A 16,698-nucleotide genomic window follows, 5' to 3' on the forward strand; every position below is an offset into this window, starting at 1 on the left:
CTCTGGGGTCAGCCCCAGGAAGGTGGAGCCGGGTGAGCTGTGCGTCCTGCAGACAGGCTGCTCCCAGAGAGGAGACTTCCCCAGAGTCCTGACTGGCTTCGTAGGGAGCAGTCCCAGAGCATCGCCCGGGGACTTCGTGACACCAGGCTTAGCTCCCTCCCGAGCACAGGCAGCCTCATCCCAGTGCTCGGGGGAGGCGTTTGTTTGGGTCACAAAATCAGCCCCCGAGGTGACACAAAGCTCAAGTCACTGGCCTCTGCTCAGAAGTCCTAGCAGGGGGCTGCGGGTCGGGAGTGAGGGGCACCGGCAGAGCTGGGGGGAGCCCAGGGCTGGGTAGCAGGGGGCTGTGGGTCGGGAGTGAGGGGCGCCGGCAGAGCTGCCAGTGCCATGCACCCCCCAGCAGGGTTGGGCCTGTGGACTACGGAAGCAAAGAGGACATTGGAGGCTGAAGCCTCCTGGACCCAGGCCCCGTGTGTGGACAAGTCGGGGGCTCATGGCTGCAACTGCCCAGTTGCTGGCCCTGGTGACTTAGCCTCTGTGTCTAATCTGGGCCCATTCGGGCTCTGGGCAATGGCCGGGGGGAAGCTGCCACCAGCTCTTCGTGCCCAGCCTGTCAGCTGTCCGGGATTCAATCGGGGCCATTGTCTGCAGCTCCCTCAGTGCCAGCAGCTGGCCCAGTGCCCTGCCCCCACCCCACCCCCGGGCCTGGGGGGCTGGCAGCAGCTTCCCATTGGGAGAACGGAGGGGTGGGAGATGGGGATCCACCGAGCCAGCCAGGGGGGCCCAGGTGGGACAGAGCCAAGGCTGGGTGCTTCCCACAATGTACCTGATGGGGCCCTCTCACCTGGGGCTAGCGGGGGAGGAGGGGAGAGGTCAGGGTGCCCAGCTGGGACATGCCCAGTTAGGAGAAAATCCAGGTATGGCAAAAATTAGGCTGACGGGCACATTCAGACTCTGGAATGGGCACGGTCTGGTCATAGTGGCAGGACCTGGCCACGGAACCAGCACAATCTGGCCATGGAACTGGCAGGATCTGGCCATGGAACCGGCACAGTTTGGACATGGAACCGCCAGGGCCTGGCCACGGAACCGGCACAGTTTGGCCATGGAAGCACCAAGATCTGGCCACGGAACCGCCAGGACCTGGCCATGGAACCGGCACAGTTTGGCCATGGAAGCACCAAGATCTGGCCACGGAACCGCCAGGACCTGGCCACGGAACCGGCACGTTCTCCGCTCTGCTGGCTGGATGCCCAGGCCCGAGGGAAGAGTTGGATTTACCGCCCCCGACATGCCCCTGATGGTCTCTGCAGGGCCCTAAAGGAGCGGAGCAGCCCGAGGCAGGGCCAGACCAGGGTGGGCCCCCCTCTCCGCCCTGGTACTCACTCTCGGCTGGCTCCAGGCCCAGGTAGGAGCCGGTGAGGAAGCGATGGACGAGGGCCGACTTCCCGCTCTTCATGCTGCCCAGGACGCCCTGGGAGGCCAAAGGGCAGAGGTCATGGCAGGCCATGCTCGGTCGTGTGCTAGACAGTGCCCCCCGTCCCCCCCCGGCCCTCCCACTCCAGTCACGCCCACTCCCCCCCAAGCACAGTCCCCAGGGGTCACTGGCCAAGGTGTTGAGCCAGTGCCCAGCCCGCCCCCCTAGGGGGAAGGAGCTCCCCTGTGTCCGGGGGCCCCATGCACCCCCAATCCCTCCCCCAGCCCCCATTGGGGGGGGGGCCCAGGGCTCTCTGCTGCCCCCTGTGGCTGGGCTGGGAGCGCCACGTGTCCTGGAGCAGGTCTGGGGCGGCATCCGACTCCACAGCCCACCCGGGCGCAACCCACAGCACAAGTCACGGGGCCTCTGAGCTCGGGCACCTGAACCAAGGCCAAATGTGAGCTGCCAGGCTCGGTGCCATGAGGCATTAACGGTGAAATGGGCTAGCAGGGGGCTGCGGGTGGGGACTGAGGGACACCAGCAGAGCTGGGGGGGCAGGATCCCAAGACTGGGGGCTATGGGTAGGGATTGAGGGGCACCGGCAGAGCTGAGGGGAGGAGCCCAGGACTGGAGGCTGCGGGTCGGGATTGAGGGGCACCGGCAGAGCTGGGGGGGAACCCAGGACTGGGGGCTGCGGGTCGGGATCGAGGGGCACCGCAGAGCTGGGGGGGAGCCCAGGACTGGGGGCTGCGGGTCAGGATCAAGGGGCACCGCAGAGCTGGGAGGGGGAGCAAAGGGCTGGGCTAGCAGGGGGCTGCAGGTTGTGATTGAGGGGCACCAGCAGAGCTGTGGGGGGGACTGCAGGTCAGGGCTGCAGGTCAGGACTGAGGGGCACCCAGTGGGCGGGGGGGGAGGAAGCCAGCGCTGGGGGATGGGATTGAGGGGCACTGACAGAATGGTGGACAGATGTGGGGGAGGGAGCCAGGGCTGGGGGTCGGGATTGAGGGGCACCCGGTGGGCGGGGCGGGGAGGGAGCCAGGGCTGTGGGTCGTGATTGAGGGGCACCCAGTGGGCGGGGGGGGGAGGGAGCCAGGGCTGGGGGTCGGGATTGAGGGGCACCAGCAGAACGGTGGTGTGGGGGGGACCCAGGCCTCGGGGTCAGGTCTCACTGCCATAAATCCCATGTTTCCGTACGTCCTGCCGCTCGGTGGCTGGGGGGGGCAACGAGACACCTACCAGTCTGAGCTCCGGGATGGAGCGGCTGAGGGTCCATTCCTGGCTGTTTGCTATGGCCTCTGAGGAGAGAAAGAAAGGGGGCATGAGACCCACGGAGATGCCCGGTGGGCCAGGCAGCTCAGTGCTGGCTCCCGCTCCCCCCGGCTACAGAGCCCCAGCCCGCTGTGATGAAGGGACGGACCCGGCTCTGAACCACCAGGGAGTTTGGGGCAGAGGGCTCGGATCCCGCCATGGCACCGGGTCCCCCGGGCAGAGAGGCGACGGTCATCAGGGCCAGTCTCCCAGCCACGCGCACCAGAACAAAAGGCAGCTCTGTGCGCCCTTGCGGTAGGGCGGGCAGCTGCCAACCGGCCCTGGCAGGAGCCGCGCGGGGGCAACGCCACCCCGGAGGAGAAGGACGGGGCCTGAGGGAGCGAGCGTTGCAAGGGGACGGAAGAGGAGGTGATGGTGGGAGCACAAAGGGCTGGCATGAGCCAACGGCAGGCCTGGGCGAGTGCGTGGGTCCCAGCCAGGTGCCAGTTCTTCCACGGAGCCAGGCGGGCATCGTGCATTCCTAGTGCAAAGGCCTTGAGCCCGGAGTGATGGGCACGTCTGAGAGAGAGACAGATGGGGTGTATGGGGATAGATAGATGGAGGAGTGGAGGAATGGGGGGGGTGGGGGTGGGGGTGTTTAACCCTTTCCATGCTGCACGGCTCCCGAATGCCCTTGCTCTGCCGGGCTGATCGTTCCATTAATGCTTATTACTGTGGCCTGAGCCCCGTTTCCCGCAGAGCTGCCCCGAGACGGAACCGCTGGCTCCTTCCCGCCCAGTCCCGCTCCCCGGCCGGCTGGGCCGCGGACGCAGGCCGTGGCTCGCGGTTGGCTCTGTGCCGCTGACAGACCGACGGGCCCCGCTTCCCCTGCTGCTGATGCATTGCGCTGCGCCTGGGGGAGGCTGGCTCCGCTTGATGTTTCACGGCGCCTTGGGCAGCTGGTGGGTGCCAGGTCTGCGGGGGCGGGGGGGGGAAGGGGGGGCCAGGGACGGATGCATGAGCAGCCACTCAAGACCACCCTGCCGACCTGAACAGCAGCGCCTCCCCGAGCAGGCCAGGACGGGGCTTCGGGTTCACTCGGGGCTGGAGTGACACGGAGAGAGACAGGGACGGGAGCAGGGGCATTTACATCGAGGATCTGAGCGTTGTTGGCACCCGGGGCCCGATCCTCCCCTGCCTCTAACCTTGGGCCCAACACTGCACTCTGGCGTCTTTACACCAGCCAGACTGGTGCAAAGGGGCCTTGAGGCAGGCGCCGGGGGTCCGGATCAGGCCCCCTCGGTGCGTACCCAGCTGCCGTCATCCAGTGCTGCCCTGGCCAACGGGGCACGCCGCTCTGCTTCGGGAGCAGTTCCCCCGTGCTGCGGTCAGTATTACCCCCCACCGCTGGGGAGGGGGGAACGGAGGCAGGGGAGAGGGCTGTGCCAGCCTGGGGACGGCAGGGCCTGGAGCCTGGGTCTTTACATTGGAAGCTGAATGGAGCCACGGGGCGCCCGGACGCAGAGCCGCGGCACAGAGAGGCTATTTACACACAGGCCTGGCCGCTCGGGGAGACACTGGGTTATTGAGCCCTGGATGACAGAGGCACGGATCAGCGGCTGGAGAGCGGCGCGGGAAAGCGACCGGAGCAAAACTCCATCGCGACATTTACATGGGGGGTCCCCACGGCCCCGGGATCTGCCACCACGGCACCACCCCACCGACCCCCCCGGCTCCGGACGCAACAGCGTGGACGTGGTCCTGGGCTACACTGTACATACTGCCCCATATACACTCTGCTGTGCATCACAAACACGACAGATACCAGCCCCATATATACCCCACTGCCCCGTATAGCCCAGCATGGATCCAGGACCCAGTTTCACTATATATACTAGCCCCATATATACGGCACCCCTCCCCATATAGACCAGCATGGATGCCGCCCCTGTGGAAAGCGAGGGCGGCATCCACCCGGTGCTGTGTCTGGCTGGATTTGACTCCCAGTGACGGGGTCTTGCCTGCGAAGCAGACAGCTGGGGGGCAGGGGGGGGTGTTAATGTCCTTTCTCTGCCGGTTTGCCCCGGCCCAGGGTCTGGGCTCCAGGGCAGGTGACTCTGGGGCGACTCTGGGCCCAGGCGGCCGCCGGTGGGACAGGCCCTGCCACGGGCTGCGCCCAGCCGGGCTCCACGGCACCGCACGGCGGAACTCGCTCCGTCTCTCTGTTACCATGGAACTGTTGCTAAGCAACAGTGCCCAGCGCGTTGCCGAGCGACCCGGAGAGACAAGGGCCAAGGCTACAGGCCCGCTGGCTCTGGATTCCTGGAGCTGAGGGTGTTGCCTGACAGCCAGATTCCCGTGGGTGCAGCCACGCTGGCCGCTGGCCCCACGTTGGACGGCTTCCAGCTGGTGCCACCCCACTCCAACCAGCTGAGAGCCCCGCCACCCCCACCTAGGGGCGTCTCTCACTCATGCCCTGGCCCCTGATGGAGGATGCTACCCGACCCTCCTAACCTCCTGGTCAGGCACGTCCGTGGCTATCTTGTCGGGTTCCCATATGGTTCCCAGCACCACCTTATCTGAACACCTCACGCTCTTCAAACCCTCCATCCCGTCCCATTCCCCCCCCCCCCCGTGAGGTATGGGGAGTGTTATCCCTGTTTTTAAGATGGGGAAACTGAGGCACAGAATAGCTAAGTGACTTGCCCGAGGTGGTAGAGCAAAGGGCATCAAATCCGGCTCTCCGAAGCGCCCTCACCACTGGGCCGGCCCTCTTCTCCAGGGAGGACTTTTTCAAAGGCACTCAGGAGGAAGAGCAGCCCAAGCCCCAGTGAAAGCCAGTTGTGTGCCTAACTTCCTTAGAAACCTCTGACTATCCCAGTGCTGCAGGGACACAGGGACAGATGGGGAGGGCGGGCAGGAGACCAGTAAACTGCCCCCCATCCATCGTATCAGGGAGACACCAGAAAGCAGGGGCAAAGGTCTGGGTTAGCCGAAGAATCCAGCGAGGCTGTCTCTGCCATCCGCCCTCCTCTCCCCCCGCGGCTGCCTTGACTCGGTGATTGCCTGGTGCCGTGAGTCACAGCGACAGGCTTGGCTCTCTCTGCCCCGGACTGGTGCCATCATCTCGGGTTGTTATGTAAGTGCAGCTCGAACAGTCACCAAAGGAGGTCGCTTGCCATGGTCCCCCGAACACACCGATGACGGGACTCTAGCCCAAAACTGAGCAGACACAACCAGCGTGGGCCTCCTTGGATGCCCCACGCTGGCGAGGATGCAAAATCTGGATTGCTCGTGGCCTGCCCCGAAGCTGGGAAGCTACTGGGGTTCAGAGCAGAGGCGGGGAACCCCTGGGCTCCGAGTATTCAGGAACCACCAGCCCTGAACGAGGCAGATGCCCCGACCTCTCAGTTAGGGGCTGGACGGGGAGCCTGGATCCTGGGAAGCGGCCAGGCCAATCCTCAAAGAAATCGTGCTCTTGGGTAGCTCCTGATGCCCCCCACTCAGACCCACGCTGCTCCCTACGGGCACGTGTCACCAGCTCTGCACCCTGCCCCCTTGCCCAGGCCTCACGGGAGACGCTGCCCCCTGCTGGGGACACAGTCACATGTGAGGGATTGCGGCCTGCGATAAGGACTGGGCCGGGGCAGCAGCAGGGACCGCCTGCGGCGGAGCAGGGAGCTCGGGACTGAGCCTCAGACGCTGCCCCCCCGGCCGTGCCCAGATGGCAAACACAATGCCAAGCTTGCAGGTGGGGGGGGGAGGTGGAGTGAGGGCAGGCAGCTCCCCTCCCCCTCCTCCCTGGCACATGGCCCTTGGGTGACAGCATCAAGCGGGCTGGGAGAAGCCACAGTCTGGCACCTGCAGGCAGCCACTGGATCGGTCGCGCTTGGCTGGGCGCCTGACAAGTGTCACTGAGCTTTCCCCTGACACAACCCGCCCCCCACCCTTAGTGTTAATGAAGGAGAATCCCAGCACCAATTAGAGCAGGACCATGGGCAACAGCACAGTGAATGTCCTTCGAGGTTTCTGCCATGCAGCTTTGCCGGGGGTCGGAGGAAACCAGTGCAGGGCAGGCTGCCTGGGGTTGATCCCGGGGTTGTACATCACTTGGGGTTGGAGAGCTACAAACCCCCCGCTTCCTTTTGCACCACTTCAGCCACCATCTGCTTGCTCCCTTGTCTCGACAGCCCCCCCAGAGAGAAGCACCCAACATTTGCACTAGAGCACAGCTCCCCCTTTATGCAGTTCGCTGGGCTCTTCTGATAATCCAGCCGTGGGAGGGGGGGGTCACCCCGGGCTATTCAGGTGCCTCGAAAGGACCTGAGCTCTTTTGAAAGCCTGGCCCCAGATGAAGTGCTGGAGAACTACGTCACAGCCGGATGGGTCCCACCAGCCAGGACTTTCCCTGATGCCCTTTGGCTCAGCGGCATGCCACCACCTGGACCCGTGGCAGCCAGACGGGACCGAATTCTCCTTTGCCCGGGGCCTTGCACCCGGTCGGGGCAAATCGCTGCTTGGTGGATTCGGTCTCCCTTTGCCCTGAAGGATGCTCGATCGGGGCCCCGCCCTGGAAGCCGGGCGTGCACGTACCAGGCTGGGCAGCGCGCGTGCAAAGTGTCCGTGCAGCACTTCAAAGTCGTGCAAAGATGCGTGTGCACCTTTATCCGCGACAGGGAGCAACGGGGCTGCTGACCCCCCCTCCCGCCCCCCCCTCCCCGACCCGGCAGGCCTTTCGTAAGCTATTGGTGCAATGCTCAGCCACCGTATTGCTGGGCAAATCCTGCCTCGGCACTAGTAACAACCCTTCCCGGCTATGACATCACCCCTCCCCCAGCCTGATTGGTGCGGAACCGCTCAAGCAGCAAATCAGCTCCCGCGACTGGGGCAAACTCAGCCGCCGCGATTGGCCCGGCAGGTTCGGCATCTTGCTCCCAGCAGCCGCCAATATCTGCTGCGTGGTGGGAAGAAAAGCCCAGCATGCACCTGGCCAGCGGGGCACTGCTGCACGTGGGGCGGGGGCTGGGATTCCTTCCTGACCCCCGGGGCCGAGAGATCAGCGTAGGCCCTGGAACGTGAGAGCTGACTGCCCCAGCCCCGGCTGCCAGGGCTGCAAGACAAATCTGATTAGCGGGAAAGGAATTAGCCAGCTGGCTTTGAAAGCCCCCGCCCCCAGCTCCAGGTCCTCATCACAGGGCGAGCTGGCCCTTTAAGGGGAGCAGGGATTTATTCCCCTTCCCAAGTGAGGGGAGGGGCTCAGGTCAGTCCCTTTAGGGCCAGAGGGCCTGCAGGGATCAGGCGACACCTGGCCCAGGTGTGGCTGAGCCCGCCTCCCCTTAAAGGGCCAGCTCACCCTGTGACAGTCCTAAGGAGGGATTCAGAGCAGTGGTCACAGGCGGGAGCCGAGGCTGAGGGCAAAGCAGGGCTCTTGCTCTCCGGAGGATGCTAAAGCCTGAGATACGGCCATGGAATTTAGGCACCTAACTCCCACTGAAACCAATGGGAGTTAGGCACTTACATACCATTGAGGATCTAGGCCTTCATCTCTATTGCTCTGGGATAGCCGGGAAAGAAGGCCGTCCTAGCCACTCGCAATCTACGCCCCTTGGGATGGAGGGCAGGGGCTTGGCACAAGGGCACGGAACCACCAGCCACGGGCAGGGCTGGGGAGACGCCGCCATGGCTGGAGGATGATCCGTGCCAACGGTACCAGCTTGGGCTCTCTCCTTCTGTCGGGCCTGCCTGCTGTCTCTTTGGGGAAAGAACCATACTGCACCCAGGGTAACGGCCCCAATCCCCGACTAGGGTCTGCTGGCACAACCACAGTTCAGAGAGATAATGACTGTTGGCTGTGGTACAGTGCCCACCTCACAAAACCCATCGCCACGCTGGGCATTGGGCTTGTCGGCTGCTTCAGCAGGGAGCACAGAGAGAGCTCCCCTCTGGAGCCCGGAGAGGGTTCCCCAGGGCTGAGGGATATCGGCGGTGGGCGGTTTGGGTAACTTACACTGGCGCTGCCCGGGGTGTCCCATAGTGGGGGCTTGGGCCCAGATCCTAACAAGGTATTGAGGTGCCTAATGAGGATCTGGGCTTTGGCCCTCCAAGGTGGCCAGGCTGGCATTGAGTTGAGACCAGAAGGAACCAGTGTGGGCATCTAGGCTGACCTGCCAGAGGCTCTTCCCCTGGGATTCCTACGTCCAGCCCATATCTGGTGGGTGAGCTAGAACATGTTCCCACCGAGGCTGAGATTCTCCAAAAGCAGGTCGGGCACCCGCTGACACCCCTTGGCTCCAACACCCAGAGATTTCCAAAATCCCAGCCCTACCTAGCTCCTCCCAGAGCCCTCGTTCCAGCAGACGCACGGTGCTGAGGCGGGCGAAACAAGGGAATGAGCACCTGACAGCCCCAGACCTGTTGTGTGTCTCCCCGCTGTGCCCCCACGGGCAGGCAGCCAGCGCCCCATTACACCCCAAATGCTGGAGCTGAGCTCCCCTGCGCCGGGAGGAGGAGGGGCACCGCCATGCGATGTGTGTGTGGCTCTGTGGCTGATGGAAGCCAACAGCTCCCTCGGTGCCACGGTGCCCAGACAAAACACCTTTTTAATCCCCCTCCGCAATCCCTTCCCCGCCGCGCGCTCTGTCTGTCTAGGCCTCCTGCCGGTCGCTTCTCCCAGGCTGCGGCGTTTGAAATGCCAGTCAGCGGAGATCAAAGGCAAGCCTGGCTGTTACAGAACCGGCGTGCCGCGGGGATGCCGTCCCTGATTAGCACCCCCGCTGCGTGGAGGGGGAGCCGACGCAGGGCATCAAAGGGACCGGCGCAGGGATGCCTGGGCGTTCATGTCTATATGCTGGATCTGCCAGGCAGGGATGGCCAGGTCCCTGTTGCCGCATGCTGTGTGCCTGCCGGGACATGGCACGAACCCCCTGGCTCCCTGCCTTCAGGACAGGCCAGTGTCCCCCTCTGCCAGCAGGTAGGTTGTGCCGCAGAAAGCCTTCCGGAGACCAAGACCTGGCTCTGCTCTGCCCCCTTGTTCACCCAGCCGGGTCGCCCGCCTCATGCTTCTGTGCTTCTGATTCCCTCTCGTTCCTCAGCCTCAGGAACAGCTCCCCGGGGCCGGGCGGGCGGCTACTGATACGACCCGTTTGGGCTGGAAGGGGCACTGTACATCTTATTAACCCGGCGCTGCAGGGAACCAAGGGGCAGTGAGGTCTAGTGGGTAGAGGCTCTCCCCGGGGACTAAGGACACTTGGGTTCTGTTCCCAGCCTTTCCACTGCCTTTGGGCAGGTCACGACGCTGCTCTGTGCCTCAGTTTACCTGCCTGTACTAATGGGGGTAATGATATTTAGCTCTTTTGTAAAGTGAAAAAAAAACCTGCCCCGTGCCTCAGTTTCCCCTCCCACACTTAGCCATCTAAGCCATGAGCTCTTGGGATCAGGGAATATCTCTCAGTCTGTGTTTGTACAGCACCTAGCACAATGCTCCCCCCCTCCACTAGCTGTTACCGTAACACATCTAAATAACGCTAGAGGAGCACTTCCATGCTCAGGCGTTTTCACCAAAAAGCCCAGCTGAGCTGCCCTGGACTTTTCCTGCATTTGCTCATCACGGGAAGGGAGGGTGGCCTTCTTTAGCCCTAAACAAGGCCTTGGTTCCTTCCAGCCCAGGTGCTCCCTGTTTATCACCGTGGTGCTGGGAGGTGCTTAGAAGCTGCCCTCAGCTGAGTCACCTCAGATCCAAAGCCATTAAAGCTGACGGGTGGCCATGAGAAGGAGCAATTCCAGCCAAGGCAGTAGCCCCGGGGCAGGTCATAGCAGAGCCGTGTGGGCTGAGGGGTCTCCGTGGGGCAAGGAGGTAAAGGAAGCCAGGAGCAGGAGTTGTGAGCAAGTCGCAGAGAGACAGCTCTCCTTGGGCACAGAGCCTGCTGGAGAGCAGACCTGGAGATTTCTGAGCAAGGAAACGGCTTGCTGTGGTTTGTCCCGCTGCGTTCAGGGACAGGGGACTCTGTCCTGATTCGGAGCATCGGCCAGGCCCAGCAATTGGCTGCACGGCTCAGGCCAAAGGGCTAACGCTGCTGGTCCTGCTTCACAGGTGAGCCCAATTGCCTCATCCCAGCTCTCACGAGGGACAGAGCCCCCGACTCCCAGTCTGCTGCTCTAGCCACTAGCCTGTACTGCCTCTACAGCCCCTTGCAGTCCGCCCCACGGAGGCTGCTGCAATGGAGAATGGACTGCGGAAAGCTACCGACAATAACCCCCTTGGCCAGGAATTCAGGGACCGCGCCGCCCAGGATGGCCAGAGGGCTGATAGGAAGGTGTTTAATAAACACCAAGAGTTCTCCGTGATTGCTAATGAGTTGGTCCGATCGGGGCTCAGGGACCAGCCTCCCTGCAGATGGGGCTGGAGAGGGAAGAGTCCTGTTAGCTCAGCCAGGCCAAGACTCGGCCCCACACCTGAGCTGAGTTTGGAGGGTGCTCAGCTCGCCCCCCCCACCTCCCCACCAGCTGGGGGCATCGGTGCCACGCCAGGGACGAGAGGAGCCTTGGGCCACAGCAGAAACGAGGTGTCTTGGGTTTTTGGCAGTGAAACCTCACAACCTGCAACCTAACACAACAGCAAGTGGCTGGGTCCGTTCCTGGCCCTGCCACGCCCCTGCTGGGTGACCTGCGGCAAGTCGGTTCTCTGTCTCAGTTTCCCCTCTCACGCCTTGTCTATTCAGACTGTGAGCCCTTCAGGGCTCGGACTGTCACGAGCGGGGCCCTGCTCTCGGGTGGGACCTTCGGGTGCTACCGTACTACGCACGCTAAATGCGAGGCAGGGGTGCAGGGCGGAGCTGGACTCTGATCCCTGTGCCCAGAGAGATCAGCATTTGGGAGCCTCACTGATTTCAGTGGGCCAGCTTGTGGGCTAAAGCCCTGCTCCATAGGAGCAAATGGGGTAAAAGTCTGGCTCCCCGGCCCCCCAACTTCTCAATGGGATTGAGGGGGTGAGGTTTCAACATCCAGCTCAGGGGGGTGGGGGGGTGTTTGTGAACTGGCCCCAGAAGCTGCCTGTGTCTGGGTGGAGAAAGGCACTTCCGAGACACAAAGCCAGGTGATGATGGCTCGTTTCAGAGATGAGAAATAATAATGGGCTTCCCACGCTGAATCACCCGTCAGGCAGCTCATGAAGACGCCGGGATCTGCCAAGCGGCGAGACCACAAACACGCCCGATTGCCCACTGAGGTTGGAGGCAGTTTCCCAGCATTGTCTCCCGGCCCCAGGCGCCAGGAACTCATCTGGAAAGGAGACGCCCCGTAACCTGGTGCTTGGACTCCGATAAACGCTGTGGAGAAAGGCACCTGGAAAAGCAGCAAGGCCTCAGGACTCCTGGGTTCTGTAAGTCCCAGTTTGCCCTTCCTGGGTGACCTGGGGCAAGTCCCTTCCTGGCTCCGTGCCTCAGTTTCCCCTCCCGCCCTTCATCTATTTAGATTGTGAGCTCTGCAGGGGAGGGGCTGCCTCTCGCCCTATGTCTGTGCAGCCTTGATCAATGGGGCCCCGAATCTTGGTTTGGGGCCTCTAGGTGCTACCGTAATGCACCAGGTAGCAGCACAGTCAGCACAGGACCCGGGCGGCTCAGGGCCTCTGCAGAAAGGTCTCAGGAGCGGGAAGGCTGAGAGCAGGGCTGGCATAGGCAGGTGACATGCAAGCTTCCCACCCCCCCTCTGCCAAGGGGCATCACTCCTGTTCTGCAGCCAGGCCCTGGGCTCCCCACACCCCCAGCTCCGCTGGTACCCCTCAATCCCAACCCCCAGCCCCCTGCTATCCCAGCCCTGGGCTGCCCACATATACACATCTGGGCTCATGACCCTCTATTCTGACCCAGAGCCCCCTGCTTCCCCGCCCCATGCCTCAGTTTCCCCTCCCACACCTTCTCTATTCAGACTGGGAGCGTTTTAGGGCTGGGACTGTCTCTCTCATCAGGAGGCACGTGGGTTATCTGAGCCCACAGCAAGGCCCCAGGTCGGGGGGTGGGCGGGAATGACTGCATCAGTACCCAAGGCTGGCGTCGCTAATTACGGCCTCGTTACCAGAGTGACTGTGAACCTAACCAAGGAAGCAACGCCCCTCCCCAAGGGGCACAAATCCACTCCCTCTCCCCAGCCCCTGAGTTTATCTGACTGGCTCCAGCATCAAGGTTCCCATCAGGGGGGGTCTCGGAGACCAGACCCTGCCAACTCAAGCCAAGCCTGCTGCATGGACGCCCCTCGCAGGGGCTGAGCCAGATTCCTGGCTAGTGGTGAGACGGCGGGTGAGCAGCTGGCAAGGGCCCGAGCGTGACGGACCATGGGGACCCCGGCACAGGCCAAAGCAGATCGAAACTCCTGCCCTGCTTTCATGGCCTCTCTGGGCCCTCGCTTGGCTGCAGATGAGCTGCAGGGCCCACTCCTCTTCCTCGTCCGGCCTGCTTGTGCCACACTTCCATGCTGCCCTTCACCGTGGCATCTACCCCCCCGCCTCCTCGTTCTCATCACGTGGCTGGATCTTTGGAGCGCTAAGGAAAGCCATCGTCCTCCAGCATCCTTGGGTCCTCTATCCCCCGTCCTTGGGTCCTCACTGACTCACACCCAGATCATGGCCCACCCTGCTTTCTCCACACCCTTCCTGCTTCACCTCCCCCCCCACACTGTGTCACCAGCGGGGTGCCAGCATGCCCTGGCGCAGCGGGTAGGACAGAAGCACCCCCTAGCCAGGCATGGAGCCTTTCACAAGCCATTATACTTTCTGACGGGGGAAAAAAAACAACCAGCATCACGTCAAATTAGACTCAAAACCCAAATTGTGAAGGAACAAATCGAAACGGAGCCCGAGGACGCCCATGACAGCTCTGGGAACAGGAGCAGGCATCCCTGCCACTGGGGGAGGTCTGGCCTGCTGCTCACGACAAGCAAAGCAGCCACAAAGGGGTGGGAGGGGAAACTGAGGCAAGGGGTGTGTGGGGAGGACATGCCCAGGACCAGAACCCAGGCCTTGCTGTTATTTCACTGCAGAGGCTGGGGCAGTTCTAAGTCCCATCACCGCTGAGCACCTCAGTTTCCCCTCCCACCCTTTGTCTATTTAAACTGTGATCTCTCTGGGACATGGACTATCTCTCACTAGATATGTGCAGTGCCTGGCGCAACAAGGCCCTGAGCTCACTTGAGGCTGCTTGGCGTTACCGCAGAATAACCACACAGAGCAACGGATCTGAGACCAAACCATCGGGCTCGGGAACATCAAGGTGCTTCCCTTCACCTCCCTTGGCTCCCCCATCCCACCGCCTGTCCCTGCGGCCCCACAGAAGAGGCCGACGCAGAACGCACGGCCGGGGAGATCAAGGTTAATCATGGGTCATTTCACTGCCTGGGAACTTTACTCCCCTAGCAGAGTTCCCACCCCTAGTCCTGCCCCTCCACCCGCCCTGCTCAGCTGCTGCCCGCGCCCGCCCCTCAACTGCCCCCCGCCCCAAGGCTGCTCCAGCCCTGCTGGGCATCACGGACAGATACTGAGGGGCAGCCAGCGAGAGGGGAAACTGAATTTCAGGTGAAGTTTCCTAGCAGCAAGCCATCTCCGGCTGGGAGGTAAAGGCCAGGGAAGGGGCAGCGACCCAAGCCAGGCCAAAGCCCCGGGGAACGCCCTGCAGGGGCAATCCAGTGCGGGCCCCAGGAGAGGGCGTCAATGGAAACTACATGGTACTTCCCAGACCTGGCTTCTACGGGCCAGATCCCGGCTGGTGTAAACTGACATCACCCCACTGAGGTCAGTGGACCAGATCCCACCCCCTGCAAATGGGGGAGGGTCCAACCCCAGGTGCCCCCTGAAAATCGGGGCATGTCACAACTTGTGTCCTCCCCCCCACCCCTGCAATCAGGGCACGTTGCCCAGGTTCCCCCTGCAATAGTGGTGTGCCACCCTGGGCCCTCCCCTGCCATTGGGGCACGCTGCCCCTGGTTCCCCCTGCAGTTGAGGTGCGCCACCCACAAAGGGTGCTCGGTTCTGTCTGGTGTCAGATTTCATGCCAAGAGCTTGGCTCAGCTCCCGTGAGCTGCCAAGCGGCTTCCTCCTCAAGCCCAACCTCCTCGAGAGCCCGCGACGCCCATGGAAAATGCCCCCGGGGCGCTTCACACGTTAGAGATGCGGCTCAGCAGCAGGTTCCCCTGCTTCGGCTGGCGCTCGGGCAAGGCAGCTGTCAGAGATGCTGGATTGAGGCCGGCCATGGCTCTCCCGGCTTCCACCAAAGCTTCCCCAATTTAACCCCATCCAACCAAGGAGCCTGGTCTCTGGTCTGACAACCCAGCTCCTTACCCAGCGACGGCTCCCCGCTAAGGGGGTCCCCACAACTGCGAGGGCTGAGGGGGCTACAGCCATCCACAGCTCCTGTTGCTGCAAACAGCTGTCTTCGACACTCCAGAGAGGTGGGCACTAAGCCGCCTTGGGACGCCAGCCCAGGGGTCACGGAGAAATAGCCAGGGGGTTGAATTAAATTCCACGGCTTTGGGGGGGGGGAAATTCCACTCCGGGAAAGCAAAACCATTCAGAAATTCCTTCTGTAAGACAATCCCAAAACACCAACCCCCCAAACCCTGTGTTTTGGGCCGAGCAAAACATCCCACTCGAATCAAAATGTTTCATTTCGACATCATCACGGGAAAGCTTCCTGCTCAAATGTTTACAAGGCAAAAGAAATCTCTCCACAGCACCGAGCCATTTGGAAGGGAAAATTCCAACCCGCCCATCCGAAAAACGTCGAAACAAAATGTTCCGATCTCGTCAAACGGCAGGTTTGCCCTTTCCTCCCCCGCCAAGGAAATCGACACGTTTCTGTGCAACGTTTCATCACCGACCGTTCTGCTCGGAAGCTGTCAGGAGCCAAACTCAGGTGGGAGGGACCCCATCCCTTTCGAAGAGGGAGGGCAAATAGCTGTTGGAACAATTCACCAGGGCTCGCTCCTGGTGGATTTGCCGTGAGCGGCGATTTTAAAACCAAGGCGGGATGTCTTTGCAAATTTACAAATATGCTTTTTATAAAACTGTTTTGTGGAGGTTTTTTTCAGTGTTTCGGGAAGACTGTCCAAGGGACAGGGAGTCAGGACGCCTGGGTTCTGTCCCCAGCTCTGGGAGGAGAGTGGGGCCTAGTGGTCAGAGATCCAGAGGTAGGGGGGCTGCATTATCGGTGGACAGGAACCAAGTATAATATTGGCTCTAGGAATTCTTCTAGGGATAGGCCATGGCCTGTGGCATCCAGGAGGCCTTGGAATCTGGGAATCTATAAAGGTATTTTCCGCTGGAAAGACATTCCGTTGGAAAATTCCCAACCCACCTCCCAGATGGCGGCCGCCACTCCACAGTGTCACCTTGGGAGGAGGAAGAAGCTATCTCGGCTTCTGCCCATTTCAGTGTTAGGTATTTCCCTGCTCCCTCGGGATGCTCTCCAGGGAGCAGTCCGGCTGCCCTCCCGGGACTCGAACCCTGGTCTGAGACTACTGTGTTTGCACGCGAGGAGCTCAGCAAATTGTGAGACGGCTCCGCTGGCCCCGTGCCCACCTCCCACTTCTGCTAATCGCCCAGAGAACGCAGCGAGGGAGGGGGCCACGTTGGGGGATCCAGGAAAACGGGGAACAAAGGGAGTGAGAAGGTGCAGAACCCCCGTTACAGCCAGGGGTGCGTGTTCGCAGAAACCAGCATTACATGAGCATCTCACATTTGCTCAGAGCCTGGCTGCCAGCCAAGACAGCTTTGCAGCTACCTACCGCTGTGCCTGATGCTGCCTTCGGTGACCCCCCCCCCACACACACACACCCCTGATCCGTGGCGGAGAACATGCTCTCCGGCAGGGCTAGATCAGGCCCACGTCCCAACCTGGCTCACCTCCCGGCCTGCTCGACGGCGGGGCGGAGGCGGGATGCATGAGCCTTGACATGGCACTTGGCATTTGGCTGAGAACCACAGCCCCTCCAGTCCTCGGAGGGGAGGGCATTCCCCGCTCTGGGCAGCCCCAGGCCGCTGGGCTTTTCCA

The 16,698-nt window shown here is 62.2% G+C and overlaps 1 protein-coding gene across 1 annotated transcript in view; it reads right to left on the bottom strand.

The window, feature by feature from the left end:
* The window catches only part of AGAP2 (ArfGAP with GTPase domain, ankyrin repeat and PH domain 2), a 62,800-nt gene that overhangs the window by 17,894 nt on the left and 28,208 nt on the right, over positions 1 to 16,698 (bottom strand). The window contains exons 2-3 of the mRNA XM_077838186.1: positions 2,654 to 2,712; positions 1,387 to 1,474 (exon numbers count right to left, since the gene is read on the bottom strand). Coding sequence (XP_077694312.1) covers positions 1,387 to 1,474; positions 2,654 to 2,712 — 147 coding nt within the window. The remainder of the gene's footprint in view (positions 1 to 1,386; positions 1,475 to 2,653; positions 2,713 to 16,698) is intronic.

This window comes from Eretmochelys imbricata, chromosome 20 (genome assembly GCF_965152235.1).
Source record: "Eretmochelys imbricata isolate rEreImb1 chromosome 20, rEreImb1.hap1, whole genome shotgun sequence".
Taxonomy (NCBI): domain Eukaryota; kingdom Metazoa; phylum Chordata; order Testudines; family Cheloniidae; genus Eretmochelys; species Eretmochelys imbricata.